At 39.5% G+C, this 19,424-nt stretch overlaps 1 protein-coding gene across 2 annotated transcripts in view; it reads left to right on the top strand.

Moving 5' to 3' along the window:
• Nucleotides 1–19,424, top strand: part of IL12RB2 (interleukin 12 receptor subunit beta 2) — an 83,375-nt gene that overhangs the window by 10,460 nt on the left and 53,491 nt on the right. For both annotated transcript variants that reach the window (XM_081490714.1, XM_081490715.1), the window contains exons 2-7: nt 424–535; nt 2,046–2,333; nt 7,018–7,132; nt 9,552–9,736; nt 10,971–11,113; nt 12,727–12,877. In XM_081490714.1, the coding sequence (XP_081346840.1) occupies nt 460–535; nt 2,046–2,333; nt 7,018–7,132; nt 9,552–9,736; nt 10,971–11,113; nt 12,727–12,877 (958 nt within the window). In that variant the 5' untranslated portion in view covers nt 424–459. The remainder of the gene's footprint in view (nt 1–423; nt 536–2,045; nt 2,334–7,017; nt 7,133–9,551; nt 9,737–10,970; nt 11,114–12,726; nt 12,878–19,424) is intronic.

Genomic DNA, 19,424 nt, shown 5'->3' with positions numbered 1-19,424 from the left:
TTAATCTCCTGTTACTTCCAGGAACACATGACTAGATCAGAAATTCTCACTAGTCTTGGAATTTTAACACTAGTACATTTGACTATGATGACACAGACTTGTTTGGAAGGAAAAAAGCTTTGTGTGAGACTGAATCTAAGAAGATTAAGTAACTTGCCCATAGGCTCAAAGTATTTAAACCCAGTTCTAAAGGACTCCAAAGGTCAGATCTCTTCACCTACACTTTGCTGACCCCAAGAAGCTTAAATGACATGGGGGTTAGAGGTGGCTAAGATTTTTAGTTTATTGGTTTTAAACGTCATTTTTTTAAAAGTCTTAACAACACAGAGAAAATTAAAGGAGCATTTTAAGCCCTCTGAATTGTTTTGGTTGTGGTATTTTCTGAATGTATTTAACGTGAATGAATTTGTCTTCTTTTCCAAGGAAACATACAGAGGTGTATTCCAGAATTGACTGTTCATGGCACATACAGTTAGTGGGTGCTTACTGGCACTTATTTTTATCATCATGTTGCTGTTAGTTAAGGCAAAAATAGGTAAGATATTTCTGTAATTTAATCTGTGGAGGAATTTTGGTTTAAATTCTCAGTTACAGATGAAATATGCGTTTACAGTAAATGTTCTGATAGTTTGTCTTTTTCAGGCAATCTGTCAAGTTTAAGTGGATAAGTTTAATTCTAAGTATGTTACTAATATATATTTTATTTCATTATATTAATGATTGAAACTCCAGTGATATCTTTTCCTCTTAAGAGAGCGATTAGGTAACCAGGCTAGGAATCATGAATGGATGTTTTATGTTATAGTGAATTTTAACAAAGAGTATTCATGAATGGATTCAGCTGTGCTAAAAAAAAGAAAATGATGGCTGTCATTTTCTTTGCTTTTTTTAATTAGCATCTTATTTTTTACTTTCTAACCCATTAGGCTCAAAGAAACAAAAAACAAACATAAAAGTAAGAGAGAGAGAGGGATTTATTTCTGAAAATAAAAATGGAAACTTTTCATTTAAAATAGATATTTAATATTTCCTTAACTTGACTTAAGTAACTTTTTACCAATTTGTTTAAGGTAGTTGATCCAAGCAATTTTACAATTAACGAAAAAAGACTTTCAGTGGAGGCTTTATATCATATCTAAAAATTCAGGGTGACTCTATAAGGGTTTTTTTTCATCAGCAGTTACTGAGTACTACCAAAAACTGCTAATTCGTGATTAGCTATTGTATATACGTATACAGAACTACCTGGAGAGTAAGAATGACCTCTCTTTAAGAGTTTATTGTGGGACCTGGCATAAGGAAAATAATATGGAGAACTCTTTTTAAAAGAAAAATACTTTTGTGTACTTCAGTATTAGCTGTATTGGGAGTGGTTCATCCTACCTAGGGTCTTACATCTTGGAGGAATATCATGGTAAGACCTAATTGCCATCCCTGATTCCAACTACAAACATACCAGAGCCCCTAAATATTTTCTCTTTATTATAAAATAAAGCTATGGATTACACATACTTTATACCCCTAATACAGCAAGAGAGGGGATTATTTCCAAATGTGCCCTTTAACATTTGTAGTAGCCTTTTAAGTGTTTGTGATAGCTTTTTAATCATTTTGGTATGAGTATTGAAGTAAGTGTTATAAATCATAAATGGGCAGGGAAACAAATGTGATTTATTCTGGGAAGTACTTTTTAGTAGTTTGGTGAATAATTTGCATATAAGAGAGATTGGTTTTTCCTAGGACTGTGTTCCTAAATGTTCTTCCAACCCTATTTTCTCACCGCTTTCCTATTTATAGTTCTGGTTATAGTATTACTATTTTGAAAAGGATGTATACTTTAATTCAAATACAGTTAGACTTTAATACCGTTGCCTTCAGTCCTCACTGTGCTTCACCAGTATAGAGCCAGAGCAACGTAGCTTATGTGTATTTCCATGATTTGATGGGGTTTGTTTTACCCAGCTTTGCGAAATTTACACAGACCCTCCAACTGAAATAGGTTTCTTATGTGCCGACTCACCTTTTGCGTTTGTATCTTACTGCAGATGTGTGCAAGAGAGGGGATGTGACTGTGCAGCCTTCCCATGTCATTTCATTAGGATCAGCTGTCAACATTTCCTGCTCTTTGAAGCCCAAACAAGGCTGCTTGCCATCCTCCAGTTTTAACAAGTTAATCCTCTACAAGTTCGACAGAAGAATTTATTTTCAGCATGGTCACTCCCTCAGTTCTCAAGTCACAGGTCTTCCCCTGGGCACAACCCTGTTTGTCTGCAAGCTGGCCTGCAGCAGCAGTGATGAGATTCGAATATGTGGGGCAGAGATCTCCGTTGGTGGTGAGCATTCCATCCTGAGTTCCTAAAGACTGGTGATCTTCTGGTATTTGGCATGTATTAAGCAGAAATCCAAGTAGAGGACAGTGTTCTTTCTTCTCCCACTTCAAGGATATATTTAATCTTCCTAATAACATGAGCACCTCAATGTGTTAAGTCCAGAAATCGATAGAACTGGGATCTCACTTAGTAAATCTCTTTCCTCTCCTCTCCTCACCTCTCTTTTTCTCCCCTCTCCTTTCCATCCTTCCCTTCCTCTCTCTCTGTCTTTCTCTCCTCTTTTTGGCCATTAAGACCATTTACCTGTTGCCCTTGGACTCCAAAATCAGGAAAAGGGCTCTCTGCATCTGAATCTACGTGCCTTCTTGACTTACAAGAGTTTGTTCAAAGCCACAGCCTCCTAAAAAGAAGAGATGTCTCTTTTGACTTGTGCAGTCCAGGCTGATACCAAGGCTGAACACTTCTCCCCTCTCTGACTTAATGTAAAAAAAAAAAAAAGTTCTTCTATCCACTTCACTCCTGACCACTGATTATCATACTGAGCAGACGTTAAGAGAGAACTATCATCATACTTAGTATCTTTCCCTGGGTTTTCTAGAAAACTGCCTGAGACAAAACTGATGTGCCAAGACTTCAGAGTGACAGAGGAGTTGTCTGGTTCCAGGGAGGCAAGAGTGAGGGAGTGAACCAGGAAAAAACTGGAGCAAACATGAGGTGGTTAAGTTACTGACCTGGCCACGGCATCACCAGAAGATACAGCTGGTCGCTTGGTAACTAAGGACATCCCCAGAAAGAATATATGGCAATAGAGTGACAGGTGAAAGAGAGGTCTGGTGTAGGTCAAAGTTCACCCACAGAGCACCAACTCCTCCACACTGCTAGCTTGCACTATGGGTCTCTCCACGCCGCCGCCAGGGGTAAGAACTAAGATGTCAAAGTTGGCGTCTGCAACCTGAGCCACAGTGCACAGGGTGAGCCAGCAGCACACTTTCCTGCAGCTTGCAGTCTGCAGCCTTGAAGCCCCAGCCCTGCAAGCCAGTGAGCACACAAAGGCCCTGAGCCATCCCGGGCACGCTGTGCCTCTGTGGTTCCCAGGAAGCTCCAAACTGGTGGATGAGAGGTGTGTGGAGAGTAGGAGGAATTGCTGCTGCAGGCTGGCTGACTAAGATGCGTGGACAGGGTCCCTGTCATAATGAGAGTGGTACAGAGCTCAGTGCGACTTATCAGGAAAGATAGGAGCCTCTTCTCTGTGACCTGTAACAGCAGCCCCCAACCTTTTTGGCACCAGGGGCCAGTTTCGTGGAAGACAGTTTTTACACAGACCATGGTAGGGGGCTGGTTTCAAGATGATTCAAACACATTGCATTTACTGTGCACTTTATTTCTATTGTTATTACATCAGCTCCACCTCAGAGCATCAGGCATTAGATCCTGGAGACTGAGGATCCCTGATCTGTAAAGAACATGGTTGTTGCCAGGCAGTAATTCCTGGAGGGCCACCACAAGCATTGAGCAGAACACCAAGCATATCTAAGCAAATCATTGGGGGTGTGGAGGCATAAACTAGGTCTCATACCCCTCTTCCAGCTCAGGGGCTCCTGTTCACAGCTCTGATGGGTCATGTACACTCAGTTCTGATAGCCTGTGATGTAGTAAAAGGAGCATGGGCTTTGAATCCCAACCCAGCCGCTAGCAGTGGACTCTTAGACAGTTTCAGTTCTCTCAGCCTCAGTTTCTCCATCTGTGTGATGAAGACACTAACACCTACCTCCTAAGATGGTTGTGGTGATTAGATGATACCTTGGATGCAAAGTGCTTAATCTACTACCAGGTACATAGGAGGCACTTAAGTGATGAGCGCTAGGTTTTCAGTTCCATCGGTTTTACTCTTTTCTTCATGTATGCAGTATGCTGAATGGCTGAGCATGTTTTGCTTGAGAGGAAATAAAGTATTGGTTATAGGCAAAATGAAATTTTTTCTTTGAAACACCATTTGTCCTCACCTCCCTTGTCTTCCAAACACCTGAATATTTCATCCAGGTAATTCACCGTCTTATAGACCAACATACTATATTGGTATCAGACATTCTCAGCTCTGTGATGTCAGTTCCAAGTGTTCACAGTGCTGCAGGTGGGTTTTTTAGGGAGCTAACAATGGCCTTGGAAGTCAGTATCTGCAGATGTCCTTAACCCATTCCATTCCATTTCCTATCCTTGCTCATATGCATGAGAGTGCCACAGCCCCTCTCATTTGTTTCCTTTCCCATACAGAGGTTGTGCATGCACCTGTGACAACTGATAGCATCAGGAGATCTATGGAGATGGTAAGGCATGTCTGCCCTGGTGTAGCTCAGTTGGGCAGCAATGCTGGAATGTTGCTTGTACAGCGTGCTCAGGAGGTAACCACACCATCAAATGACTCCTCTTTGAACAAGTTTAGCACCTTTGAGGTAAAGAACTGACTAGAAGCAACACCTTTTTCTGAGTATGACCAGTCATTCCAAGAAAAGACACAATGAATGTTGGTTTCACCAGGTGCAGTGAGTTTAATTCTATCTGGTGATGGACTGAGCAGCCCATTTTCTCTTTTGTGATAAGTGGTAGTCCAGAGTGACATTGCATACCCCAAGTGGATCTGTCATAAAAGTGACTGGCTCTTCAGGATTGGGAATGGGTAGATGGCCTTGAAGCCTCTTCTTTCGGGCCCCTTCCTGGGCTTGTTCTGCTCTGGTGCTCGGAGCTCATCCAGATTGTGCAGTAACTAAACAACCAGGGCTCTACTTAACCTCAGAGGATTGGGCCACAACTTATTTGGACAACCAAGGAAATAAATGAAACACAGTAGATTCTTGCTTAGTTGTTTTCAATGTATACTTAGCTGTTGATATTTCTGAACGCTATTTTTTTTTTTTTAATAAACAGCTTTTATTCCCAGAGAAAATGAAACTGACCTGGAAGAAAATGCATGGTTTCTGGATTAGGTCACACATGTTCAAATCTCATCTCTGCCATTTCCTAGCTATGTGACCTTGGTTTCACTTTTTTTTTTTTTTCAATTATTAGCTCTATTGAACGCTATTTTTTAAGACTTTTTATTTCATATAGTAAGTAGGGCTTTTAAAAATAATAATAAGAATAATATACATAATAATGCAAATAATATTTACATAATACAAATAATAATTACACAGTAAACCATTTTCACTTCAGAGGCTTTGATTTCTGACATTTTCTTGGCTTCAGCTACTATACATTTATATTGAAGAGAATTAGGTCTGGTTTATCCTGGGACAGACAGTCTTTGCCTAAACCATGTCCCAGCCTGAAGTAGACACCTTGATTTCATAGTCCAGGGAACTCATATTTAATAAGTTGACTTGATTTGTGAGTAAAAGCTATGGTCTTTAAAATGAGATGCTCTGCAAACTTTTAGGAGTAAAGGTGAAAGTGAGACTAACTTTTTCATTATGCAAAAGTGTCAGGTATATTATCTCTATCTCATTTGGTCATCAAAAGACCCTGTGAAGCCTGGAGAAATGATGGTGGTTTGTACACATGTATTTACTTTCATTCCCCCTGAAATAAAGCCAAGATGCAGTAAAGAAAGTTTTCTAGAGGCACAAACCCTAAAGGACAAAAACAATGGGACGGGAGACACAGCAACAAAGTTTTGGAAGCTGGAAAGCAGGTGGACCAGCAATCACTGGCTTGGCCTATAACTGGCAGTGAGAAATGTCAAGATGTGACCTGATTTAATGCAGAAGCTCCCACACTAGACAGACAGAAATTGATGATACCATGTACTGCTGTGAGTAAGAGTAGCAGTGGGGGTTAAAGTTCTGTCTTTGACTGTGAAGTGGCTTCATTTAAAAATACACACCTTATGATAGAAGGGGCCGTGCCTACCTTGTACACTTTTGCATTTCCACACCTAATGCTGCCTAGTCCATGGAAGGTTTTCAGTGTCTGTGTACATAAAGAATTAATTTATAAATATTCATTAAGTGCTTCAGGTGATGCTGCAGAAATTAGATGTAGGTGGTATATCCCAGGAAGACATGACTAGGGCCAATGGATAGATGTGCCTTGGCAATAAATTTCAGGTCAATGGAGAAAGAGAGACCCTAATTTTTAAAAGTTTCTATTATTGAATGAGCTTCATTCTAAAAATGTAAACTCATCATCACCCAGCGTATTGGAACTAGCACTGAATGTTCACATGTCAGGGAAAATAGTAGAATATGATGGTGAAAGGCTTGAACTCAAGTCAGCCACTCCTGGGCTGGAGCCCTGATTCTGCCACTTCATAGTTTTGTAATGTTGGGCAAGATACTTCATCTCTTAGTTTCCTCTTTGGTAAAATGAAGATAATAATAGTATGTACTTGATGTAGCTGCTATAACTACAGTTATACAGTTGAGAAAAACCACTCATAAAATACTTAGTATAGACTTGGCATATAGTAAGTGTTTGATCCATCTCCATTATTATTACAATTGTTATTAGAACAAATTCATGCCTAGGAGGCACATTTGAACTTGATGGGATTTGAGATAGCTCCCAGCTCATCTGGGTATGGGAGGCATAGGGAAAGTATTGTTATCTTGTTGGCAAATGACAATAATGTAATTGAAATATCACGTGTGTGCTGATTAAAATAGGTAGTTCTATTCTTTTTTTAAAAAAGTTGTTCCAGAACAGCCTCGAAACTTATCTTGTATACAGAAGGGAGAACGTGGAACTGTGACCTGCACCTGGGACAGAGGACGAGACACCCACCTGTATACTGCATACACTTTACAGTGAGTAAGACTCTATTTGCAGCTTTTTGGTAGGACAGAGGACGAGACACCCACCTGTATACTGCATACACTTTACAGTGAGTAAGACTGTATTTGCAGCTTTTTGGTAGGACAGAGGATGAGACACCCACCTATATACTGCATACACTTTACAGTGAGTAAGACTGTATTTGCAGCTTTTTGGTAGGTCTTCTCTTAGATGACATTTAGAAGTATCTAACAGTTCTAGTTTTACCGAGAGAAGAAGCAGGGAACACCTCCAGATACTTAGATACTTAAAAAAAATTCTAGTGTTCATCAAGTAAAACTGGTTCATTCATCTAAAGTGTGAGAACTTATGTCTTAGGCCTGAGGACTGACTCAGAGATATCTTCAGGGCATCCAAGGCCCACATTATGGATGTTCATCCCTGCTGTATAGGGTTAGATTGGCTTCTCTCTAGGGTTAAACTTCTCTCTTTTGCAGTTGCGGACTCTTGGGTCATGGTTTATAAATAGACTCTTTTTTGTGGTAGCTTTCCATTAGCCCTGGAGGACTTTCTTTTTAAAGCACCTTTTAAAGACACTTCCTCCTTGGAAGAAAAGCTATGACCAACCTATACAGTGTATGAAAAAATGGAGACGTCACTTTGCCAACAGAGGTCCACACTGTCAAAGCTATGGCTTTTCCAGTCGTCATGAACAGATGTGACTGCTGCTGCTGCTAAGTCCCTTCAGTCGTGTCCGACTCTGTGCGACCCCATAGACGGCAGCCCACCAGGCTCCACCGTCCCTGGGATTCTCCAGGCAAGAACACTGGAGTGAGTTGCCATTTCCTTCTCCAATGCATGAAAGTGAAGTTGCTCAGTCGTGTCCAACCCTTAGTGACTCCATGGACTGCAGCCTACCAGGCTTCTCTGTCCATTGGGATTTCCCAGGCAAGAGTACTGGAGTGGGGTGCCATTGCCTTCTCCGACAGATGTGATAGTTGGACCATAAAGAAGGCGGAGCACTAAAGACTTGATGCTTTTGAATTGTGGTGCTGGAGAAGACTCTTGAGAGTCCCTTGGACAGCAAGGAGATCAAACCAGTCAATCATAAAGGAAATCAGTCCTGAATATTCACTGGAAAGACTGATGCTGAAGCTGAAACTTCAATACTCTGGCCACCTGATGCGAAGAACCAACTCACTAGAAAATACCCTGATGCTGGGAAAGGTTGAGACAGAAGGAGAAGGGGGCGACAGAGGATGATATGGTTGGATGGTATCACTGACTCAATTGACATGAGTTTGAGCAAACTGGGAAATAGTAAAGGACAGGAAAGCCTGGCATGCTTCAGTCCATGGAGTCACAAAGAGTTGGACACGACTTAGTGACTGAACAACAGCAACAATCTGACCTGAGAGTTTACAAAAAGAGAGAGTCTGGGAAATTCTTTCCCTTGGAATTAATTCTGTCATCCCATCCAGAGATCTAGCTGGTAGGGCTGTGACTAAGTGAGGAGGAGATAGGGGAAAGGCAGTGGGGCCTAGGGTTCTGATCTGTACTTGGATCTGGCACTTCTGTGAAGTAAATGCCAAGGGAGCCATGGATACTCTGGATGATTGACTCTGTCCTAAGAAGCAAAGAGGTCAGCCACCATTTAGGGATTCAAGGCTTTCCTGATGGCTCAGCAGGTACAGAATCTGCCTGCCAGTGCAGGAGACACAGGTTCGATCCCTGATCCAGGAAGATCACATGACTCAGAGCAACTAAGCCCATGTGCCACAACTATTGAGTCTGTGCTCTAGAGCCCATGAGCCACAACTACTGAAGCCACATGCCACAGCTATGGAAGCCGCACACCCTAGAGTCTGTGCTCTCTGCAACAAGAGAAGCCACTGCAATGAGAAGCCTGCATACTGCAACAAAGAGTAGCCCTTGCTCACTGTAACTAGAGAAAGTCTGCATGCAGCCACAAGGACCCAGCACAAACAAAAATAAATAAAATTATTTAAAAAAAAAAAACAAAAACTATCCACCTGCAGTGCAGGAGAGGTGGGTTTGATACCTGGGTCAGGAAGATCCCCTGGAGGAGGAAATGGCAACCCACTCCAGTATTCTTGTGGGAAAATCTCATGGACAGAGGAACCTGGCGGGCTGTGGTCCATGGAGTCACGAAGAGTTGGAGATGACTGAAGCAACTGGGCATGCATGCACGCCATGTAGAGATCATTACTCATCCATACGAATGTCAAAAAGCATTTCAGTCCTATCAAAAAAAAAAAAAAAAGAGGGGTGAACTGTGGTCCTATGACCGCAGAATACAAATATTCCCAGTATATCCCCTAACAAAACATATCAAGAATTTTTGATACTTGAACATTTTGTTCCTTTGTGCTAAAAGGAGGCAATAGCACGTAAAGTGTCTTGCTAAACACAAGTATCTTTCATTTACAGGTTAAATGGACCAAAAAATTTAACTTGGCAAAAGCAATGTAATGATCACTATTGTGATCATTTGGACCTTGGAATCAACCTAACCCCTGAATCACTTGAATCTAGTTACACAGCCAAGGTTACTGCTATCAATAGGCTTGGGAGTGCTTCTTCATTTCCATCCTCATTCACATTGTTGGACATAGGTATGTATTATTTCACTTTTTTAGGTGTTGATCTTAGCTTGTAAACATTATTTTTAGAATCATTTGTGTGATGGTTTCAAAAGGGAGAGTAGTTCGTGGATTGTGGCCAGTAGGCGTAGACAAAGGATAGATGTGTCTTTGATGTAAGCAAAAGGATGTAGGTCTCTAGCGCTATAGAGACATGGTTGTACAAAATGGAATATGTGACATTATTCTCTGTGTTGAAGAAATAAGAGCCTGCTGGTTTCAGATCCCATGAAGGCATAGGTTGCCAGTGATACCATCTGACTGAGGAGAGGGTCATGTGAGGTTGTTCAAGAAGCTCAGTGTAAGCCCTTCATGGTGGAAGTGTCTTTTCAGGGCCACGGCTACTCCATTGTTCTAAGGCTGCATGTGGGCCTGCAGGGCTGAAGCAGCCAGATGCAAACTATAAATAAAGTGTATCAATGTACCAAATGCATCTTCCTCAGAGAATACTTACCTTCACCCCTCTCATCAGCTTGGGAGCTGGAGTTAGCCAGTCCCAGCACATTTCTGAGCAAATGTCATTGGCCCAGTTGAATCAGAGGCCAATTCCAGGCATTCCTGGGTAACACTGAGCTTCTGACCTGCCTGAAGTTCTGGCCTCACACCACGTGTCTCTCTTCTCTCTTTCCAAAGCATCTCATTGCACACATACACACTGTACAGTATAGTAGATGATGTACATCAGCATCTACTATACATTTTTCAATCACAATTTTGCCCATTTTGCCTTCCTTCTTTTTATATTGACCATTCATCTCTAGCCACCTTCTTTCCCTCCTCTTCTCTTCTCTTCCTCTGTTGCTGTGTCTCTTTCCTATGACTTTTCCTACCAACATTTCTTCTCCTTCTGATGTGATCACCACTAGCCACACCTCTACCTTCTCAGTCTTGAAACTCTTGGGTTTGGCACTTTGATTTTCTTTAAATCATTGAATTAAATGAAATCCAAATTATTAGTGATGTTTATGGTAGTTTATCTGTATAAAAATGAGGGTAGATTAAAGGGAATTACTTTAATGATTTAGAAGTCAATCCAATTTTTTCTTCCTTCTAAAAGCCAGGGACTACTCTCTTGTCTGTTTCACCAAGTTGGCGGCTATGCATTTTAGAAATGAGATTTGTTCAACTCTTTATAGCTCATGTAATTATAAGACAATTTTCAGCCGTGGAGCCTGAATCACACTTTTTTGTTTGTCTTGGTTACCAGTGAGGCCTCTTCCTCCGTGGGACATCAGAATCCAATTTGTGAATGCTTCCGTGAACAGGTGTACCCTTCTGTGGCGAGATGAGGCGCTGGTGCTGCTCAATCAACTGAGATATCGGCCCATTAACAGCAGATCCTGGAATATGGTAATGGTCTCTAGAGTGAAGGGGAAACCAGGGAGAGATTGTTAGTAGCACCGCCCAGATGTCTTTTTTCATACCAGCAAAATACAGAGTTTAAGAATGTTTACCCCAAAAGTACACATGTACATGTGAGACATATCAGTCAATCATTTACACTTCTGTTTATTGAGAAGTATCTTAGGGAATTCCCTGGCAGTCCAGTGGTTAGGACTCCATATACTCACTGCCAAGGGTCCAGGTTTGATTCCTGGTGGGGAAACTAAAATCCCATAAACCATGTGTCCAAAAAAAAAAATGGAAACAAATATCCTAAAATTTGATCACTGATGCTGAAATTTTTTAAGCCATAAGCTTCTGTAAATCCACACTAATTTTCTGTGATTTATTTCTAGTAAATGATTCATTTTTCCTTGTTGTTCTACTCCATACCCCATTATTACTTCCATTACTATTTTTTAGTAATTTCTTTTAAATTATTTATATATTTAGTTGGCAGCACTGGGCTTTAGTTTCTGCATGTGGGATCTAGTTCCCTGACCAGGGATGGAACTCGGGCCATCCCATCTGCATTGGGAGCACAGAGTCTCAGCCATTACACCACCAGGGAAGTCTCATGTTTAATAAATTTTTAACCTATTGGAAAAAGAAATATTAGGGAATGTTCAGAGGCTTATCTAAATTGAATATTCCAAAGATAAAACTTTACACTTTGGTGTAATATTAAACATTAAGTTTTTACAATAAAAATGTAAGATTATGAGTCTTTCCAGTATTTTGGTAAAATATAGTGCCTATAATAATAACAAAGGATCAGTTCCACATAGGAGAATTCTATGGACTATTCCATGGGGTCACAAAGAGTTGGACACGACTGAGCGATCTTTTACCCTATTGAAATATTAGTCGCTCAGTCATGTCCGACTCTTTGTGACCCTGTGGACTGAAGCCCACCAGGCTCCTTGGTCCGTGGAATTCTCCAGGCAGTAATACTGGAGTGGGTTGCCATTCCCTTCTCCAGAGGATCTTCCTGACCCAGGGACTGAACTCAGGTGGATTCTTTACCATCTGAGCCACCAGGGAAGCCCCAGTTCCACATATAGAAAAGTATAATAATTAAATTTTTATATATTGTTATGTTGTTCAGTCACTAAGTCGTGTCTAACTCTTTGCAACCCCAAGGACCGAAGCATGCCATTTAATAATTTTCTTATAAAATTAAATTTTTCTGTTTGGAGCCAGTTTTTTGTCTGTGTTAGAACATTCATTGCATTCTAATTGTGGCCAAATAAAAAATAATATCTAGTTAGAAACAAACTTTTTCAAGGCCTTTTTGAAAACGAGTAGTTTTCAGTCTTGTTTTACAGCTGGTTTCTGGATCCCTCTTGGAATCTATATAGGTGGGTTGTTAGATCCAGAAATATTTTTGTCTAGGTGTTTCTAATGAGAAGCTATTGTTTCAGATTAACATCACATGTATTCAGTAACCCAGTCATTATATTTCTCCCCATGAATGACAGATTTGAAAAGTAAAAAGGGTTATCTAGTTTGGTTTTCTTACCTTTATTTTAATTAATTTAGTATTAACAGGCACTTTAAAAAATCTTGTTGGATTCAAGGTTAATGCCACAAATGCCAAAGGAAGACATGACTTGCTGGATCTGAAACCCTTTACAGAATATGAATTTCAGATTTCCTCTAAGCTACATCTTTATAAAGGTAGTTGGAGTGATTGGAGTGAATCATTGCGAACACAAACACCAGAAGAAGGTATGTGTCCAAAAAAAAGGCGGGGTGAGGGGAAGGTGGGGTAGATAGAAGGGATGAAAGACAAGAGAGAGGAAAGTGTAATAATTTCCTTAGAATAGACTCTAAAGTACTGATACTAAATCAAAACATAGTGCAGTAATTAACAAGCTCATTTTGACATCAGCTTAAGTATTGAAGCTGTCCAGGGATATATGTTTATATTGCTAGGAGATTTTTGATATTAGTTAAATCCTACTCCTGTTTGTCACATGTTATCACATTGGTTACAAGCTTTATGCCTCTGTTTGATTTTATCTCTTAGTTCTATTTCACTTACTATCTCAGTTACTCTCTCTTATCCCACAAAGCTATGACTAGTAACTAATTTCATTCCTTTATCATTAAACCTTGATGCGTCTTGCCTTTCAGGTTCTATGAAAATTAATATGGCTTTATAAGCCATACTAAAAGCTTGGGAAAAGGTAGTCTCTGGAGACATAACATTTTAAAATAAAGTTTAACATCCAACAATCCTCTCTTTTCCAAATATTACAGCACTGCATTTCTTCAAACCTTTGATACTGCTCACATGAGTACCATAGACTGCCCATATCTGTGAAGAAGAGGTCAAATATATTTTTCAGTCTGATGAACTTTTTTTTTTTTTTGGTAATTATTGGGAAGAAAGTTTTACTGAAGTAAAACCAAATATTTTATTAAAGCAAAAATGTTTATATGAACTTTATGCCTTTTCTAAATCTTTGGAGACATAAGAAATAGCAGTTTGAGTATTAGTTTTCAAAAGCACTCAGTGATACAATATACAACTTCATAATTTGTCTAAATTTGTCTCAGAGGAAAAATAATCAGCATATAATCCATTGCTTTGTAATCTGGAGATTTTCAACCATTAATGTCAGAAAAGCTAAGTGCTTGTTTGTGAAACTTACAGATATTTGTGCATGTAAACTACCCTCATGACTAAGCTACATTCATTTTCTGTGAGCTACTAGTGATTTTTGGTAACTGCTGACACCAAATGACTTTCAAGGATGTAAACTATTAATCAAATAAATAATATATAAATTATAGAATAATTGTATACATTTCCTTTCTTCTTAACAGTAATTTCATTTCTCTAAAAATGTTTATAAATGAATTCATTCAACAAATTATAATTTTTCCTCTCATTTTATGATAATAATCTCTTAATGTTGAGCCACTGTTCTCTCTTTAAATGTATATCTGTTTTAGAATCCAGAGCTTACTCCTGTTATCCTTTTGTTATACACGTCAAAGTGATGCATTTTTAAAATGCCTTATGGATTAGAACTTATATATAATACAGATAAAATTCTTGGAAATAGGCCACATTTTATGTCCAAGTCCAAGGTAGTATATAGTCTGAGAAGTTAAGTTGTATCACATTAAGCTAAAATATAAAATAGGGAAACTCTGGGCTCATAAATTCTTGTCATTTTTACTCACACTTGATAATGACTTGTTTAGAGATGTGTGAAAGTTTTTTCTTTTTCTTTTCAAATGTTTATCTGTTGAATTAAAAACCCATCAAGGCAGAATGGTAACTTTCTCATATCCTATAAAATGAACCACCACCATAACAATGAATGCAGCAACTTGTTGTGTTTATGAACTTGTGGATGGTTATGAATTGAACCAAGGAAGCTGGCTTATTCAGAGTAGTTGCAAGCATTCACAAAGAGAGAAACCCATACTCTGAAACACGCCACATTGACCAAGCTCTGCTGACTTCCTCTCTGTCTGAATCTCCCTTTTTTGTGTTTGATCTTTCTGTGGGTTGTTGTAAGATCTCTTTTCTCTTACTCTAAGCTTCATGGTTTTCACCTCTTACCACTGTTTCTGTCATCAGTTTCTGTATGAAACACCAACCGATGTAAACCTAAAGGTGTGAAATTTTTTTTAACACTTCTTCCTTTTAACCCTTGGGATGTGTATGCAAATGCAACTTGGCATTTAAAAAAAATACTAGTAAGCTTTTTTTTTTCAGTTACTGTCTAAAACTGAGCAATGTTATTATGTTAGAGCTCTTTCTTTGCAGCCTTGGCTACTCAAAACAGCACAATATGTTATCTCTTAGTGGTTTGGGTGCAGTTATTTATAGCATATCAGCAGAGAATGAAGGCATTATTTACTCCATATGGCCCTTCCTCATGTCATTAAATTAAACTCTTGTCACAGTCCTCCATGAAGAACACTTTAAAAATGACCACTAAATAAGGGTTGGAAGGAAACAGATCACATTCCTATGCTTAGGAAGACAGTCCAGCAATCAGTATACATCAAATGTGGGCCTGATACTGGGAAACAAGCAGTCATATTCTGCTTCAGAGCAGTCATATTTTGATTCTAGTGGGAAAACAGTCTTGAGTTTGGGTTGCATAGTGTCTTCACATGCCTGAGAAAATGCCCAAGTGTTGGGGTACAGTGCTCCCTCATCATTTTGAGCACCCAGGAGGAGACTCCAAAATAAAGGTGAATGAACCGTTCCTTAGAGCTGTATTAGCAATTAAGTGTTTCTTCTGCCTATTCATTCTTCATCATTTTTCAAAGTGTTATTTATATGTTTGGTCTTGGTAAACTTGACTGTGGACAGTTAATAAAGGAAGTGTTGAACACTCACACTAGTGCCAGAGCAGTAGAGGAGGAGTTCTCCCCATCATGGTGATGGCATAGGTAATTGGTGAGAGATCCCCAAAGAGGGAAAAAACATAGCTGCAGCCACCCATCTTCCCACTGAGAAGCTAGACAATTGTTCATTCACTTGTGATTTTAAACAATTGCTAGGATAGGTTAGGTGTGAATAATTAAATACTAGAGGTTATTTTACCATCTGTTAGCAAACAAGATGGTAAGTCTAGCTTAAGAGTTAGCAAATATTTTCTATAAAGGTCCAAAGCTGAAAATGATAAATATTTTCAGCTTTGCAGACCTATGATCTTTGTTACAACTATTAAAATTTGCTGTTATCACATGCAAGCAGCCATTGACAGTCTAGAAATACATAGGACAAAGCTGTATCCAAAATTTTATTTTTGCACACTGAAATTTGAATTTTATAAAAATTTTATGTCACTAAAAAGGATTCTTTTTTTGATTGGTTGTCAACCATCTAAAAATGTGGAAGCTATTATTATTAGTTCACTGGCTATATCGAAACACGGAATAGGGAACCAGTCAGATTTGGTCCATGGGCCATAGTTTGCTGATTCCTAAATTAGCTAAACTTGAAAATATCATACTTGTGTCTTTTTGCCTAAGACTTGAGGAAATGAGAATGAATGGTTCTTTACCTTCTAAAGGGACTTAGAGACAAACATTTCCATTAGAGGGAAAATGTTATGTTTGAGATTCAATGAGTATCCCTACCCTCTTTTCTTCTTCTTGTGGCCTCTTCTAAGCTCACCACCTACCCTGGAGGAAGTAAATGCCTAAGCTTACTTATTTGACAAGATGGTAATCACCCCAATGGGAAGAAATGTGTTTCATGAAACCCTCCAAAAGAAGCCACTGGGGAGTAAAAAACACTTCTCTGGATGGCCTGTGAGGAATGTGTATATGTCAGGAACTATGCCAGGTACCCAGACACAGTGATAACCAGTCAGATCCTCAGATTCAGGGGCTTACAGTCTATCTTGGAACATCAGGGAAAATTCCTGGAAGAGATGGCACCAAGAATAAGCTGCAAAGCCCAAACGGAATCTTGTGGCCTTCTACCATCTGGAGCATGCGGTCTCCAAGGTACTGCAGTAGAAGGAAAGAGCTATTTCCTCCTGGAAGTATTTGCTTCTCTTGAGTTCTGTGAAATCTCTTGTTCCTGATTTTTCTTCTACCCTGTTGGCCAGTTCTTCCTCGTCTTTTTTGCTGGCAATCTTTCTCTTCTTAATCTCAATATATAGGGCTTTGTATTTGGTCTCCTTCTTTTCCCAGATGACTTCATTCAATCTCATGGCTCTAAAACTAGATAGGTAGGTAAAGAGAAAGAAAGAATATAGTTTCTGTTCTGTAATCTCTCCAGTACTTCAGATTTGTATTCCAGTCACCTATTCTATGTCTTCACTTAGATATCAACAGATACACTAAATCTCACATAGCCTAAAAAGATTGTTTTTTCTCCAATGCAAAATGCTTTCAGAATGCCTCTGTTTCAGTCTTTCCTTTCATGGTAAATGACTCCACCATCTTCCTAGTTATTCAAGTCAAAAAATGGAGAAATTATCCTTAGATTTTCCTTTTCTCTCATTCCCTCATACCAGCATTGAATCTCCTAAACATATTCAAAATGTATTCATTGCTTCCATTGCTACTCTGACTGTCCTAGTTTAAGCTACTTTCTCATTACAAAGCATAACAGCAAAATGAACACTTACAAACTCATCATTCAAGTTAAATGCTGTAAAATTACTGATGTATTCTTACCCTGTCACACTTCCCCACAGGTAGCCACTATCCTGGATCGTGTGTTTATGTCATCATCACACTTTTCTCATAGTTTTCAGAAATCTATATATTTCTAAACAGTGATTAGTGTTGCTTGTTTTGAGCTTGATCAAAATTATATGCAGTATATAATCTTTTGCAACTCACTTTTTTTCCCCATCAGCACTTTAACATGATGCCTCCATTGATTTTAGAATAAATGAAACATCCCTGCTTCTGTTAAGAAATAGGCTCTTCACTTGTGATCTGGATGTTGAAAGAGTATCTTTCTTAAAAAGAAAAAAATAGATGGTGGAGTATCTATGACATCTGACATCAGCTATGTCAGATCTTCCCAATAAATCCAGTGAAATGAGAATAGAGAAATAATCATCAGATTTGACAAAGCAGCATTGATTCCTGACCGGGAGCAGCATGAGTCGAGGTGTGGGGGCATTGAATGAGAGTGAATGTGAGGTGAGGGAATAAAGACAGTGACAATTCACAACTCTTCAAGAAGTTCTGTGAAGGGGAGCAGAGATGTTGGGCAGTAGCTGGAGTAGGATGTAGCGCTAGGAAATTCCTTAATATTTTTTAGGATCAGAGATGACATAGTATATTTACAAGGTGATTTTAGGACCCAGCAGAGAGAGAGAGATTAATGATATAGGAAATAGGATAATAGTGGGAGAGATATACTTGATGAAGCAAGAGGATGGGACCTAAAACTCAAGGGGTTGGTCTGTGATGGAAGTAGGGAATGCTTCATCCACAGTAAAATCAGTAGAGGTGATGTGTTAGGGGATTGATGGGGAAGTTTGAAAGTTTTCGTGGTGGAAATATTAGGGAATCCCTGTCTGATCACTTCCTTTTGCTCAGTGAAGTGTGAGGCAAAGACATGAGTTGAGAGAATCAGATCATTTGAAGTGAGCAGGTAGAGGGACTTACAGCACCAGCCTTTGGGAAGGAGCAACCCCTGTGGATGATGAGCCACCAAAAATAGTGACAGAAAGGAGTGAAAAGAGAGAGCGAATGAAGGGTTGAAAGTGATCAAAGAAGAGGAGGGGTGGGGGAGTCTGTGTAGAGCTTCCCGTGGACACATAGCAGGTGGTAACGTATGAAGGCAAGAGTCTACCACTGAGAAACTTGTTTAATCATGTAGGTGTTTGTCAACCTGTGAATCTATTTGAGTTATTTGAAACTAGATTTTAGAGAAGTGTATCACAGTCCAAAGAGTGGACATTGAGGAACCAAGGTGGTGGATGACTTACTTAGCTCAGTTTCTCCCTGCTTGAAGCATGACTTGGACCAAAATATTCTCATGGGTTCAATTTAGTCCACTACCTGAAGTCTCTCAAGGTACTCCTTTTTCATATTCACTTTGTGTTAAATTCTCCATTTTCACTGTTCTTAGAGATCTTTCTACTCTACTCCACTGCCTGCTAAAACCTCTGTGGAGGGATTGCTGTCTACTTGTAATTCAGTTGCTCTCATCCACACCCTTACACTTGCCTTGGCTTCCAAGATGGATGCTAATCTCAGAAGCAGTACACGTCTTAGCCCTGATTTACTTACCACACGTCCTGTTTCATAGAATCTTCAAATCTTGGGATTCCCTTGTAACTCAGTCAGTAAAGAATCTGCCTGCAATGCAGGAGACCCGGGCTTGATTCCTGGGAGGGAAAGATCCCCTGAAGAAGGAAATGGTAGCCCATTCCAGTATTCTTGCCAGGAGAATCCCATGGACAGAGGAGCCTGGTGGGCTACAGTCCATGCGGTCGCAAGAGTCAGACATGACTTAACGACTAAACCGCCACCACCAGAGTTGAAAGAACCCTTTGAGGGCAGTTAGGCTGATCTTCTGCTTAATTTAGGATGTCTTCTTTTTTTATATTGGTGACTCCTTCCTCTTTAACCCAGTTTTTTCCTTCACATTGATAGTACATTCATCTCAGGAGAAATGATTTCCCTTGCTCAATATTCATATTTTTTCTCATTTGTAATCCTTTTTGTGTGTGTCGCTTGGGACATATGGCCTTTGTCTTTCCTTTTCTCACCTGCCTATGATACTTTTATCTGACTTTTTGATAACACTGAGATTAGGACTCCC

Source organism: Giraffa tippelskirchi, chromosome 5 (genome assembly GCF_054371585.1).
Source record: "Giraffa tippelskirchi isolate mGirTip1 chromosome 5, T2T-mGirTip1v1.2.pri, whole genome shotgun sequence".
NCBI lineage: Eukaryota > Metazoa > Chordata > Mammalia > Artiodactyla > Giraffidae > Giraffa > Giraffa tippelskirchi.
Note: the sequence above shows the minus strand (reverse complement) of the source record. Positions and strands in the feature narration are given on the sequence as shown.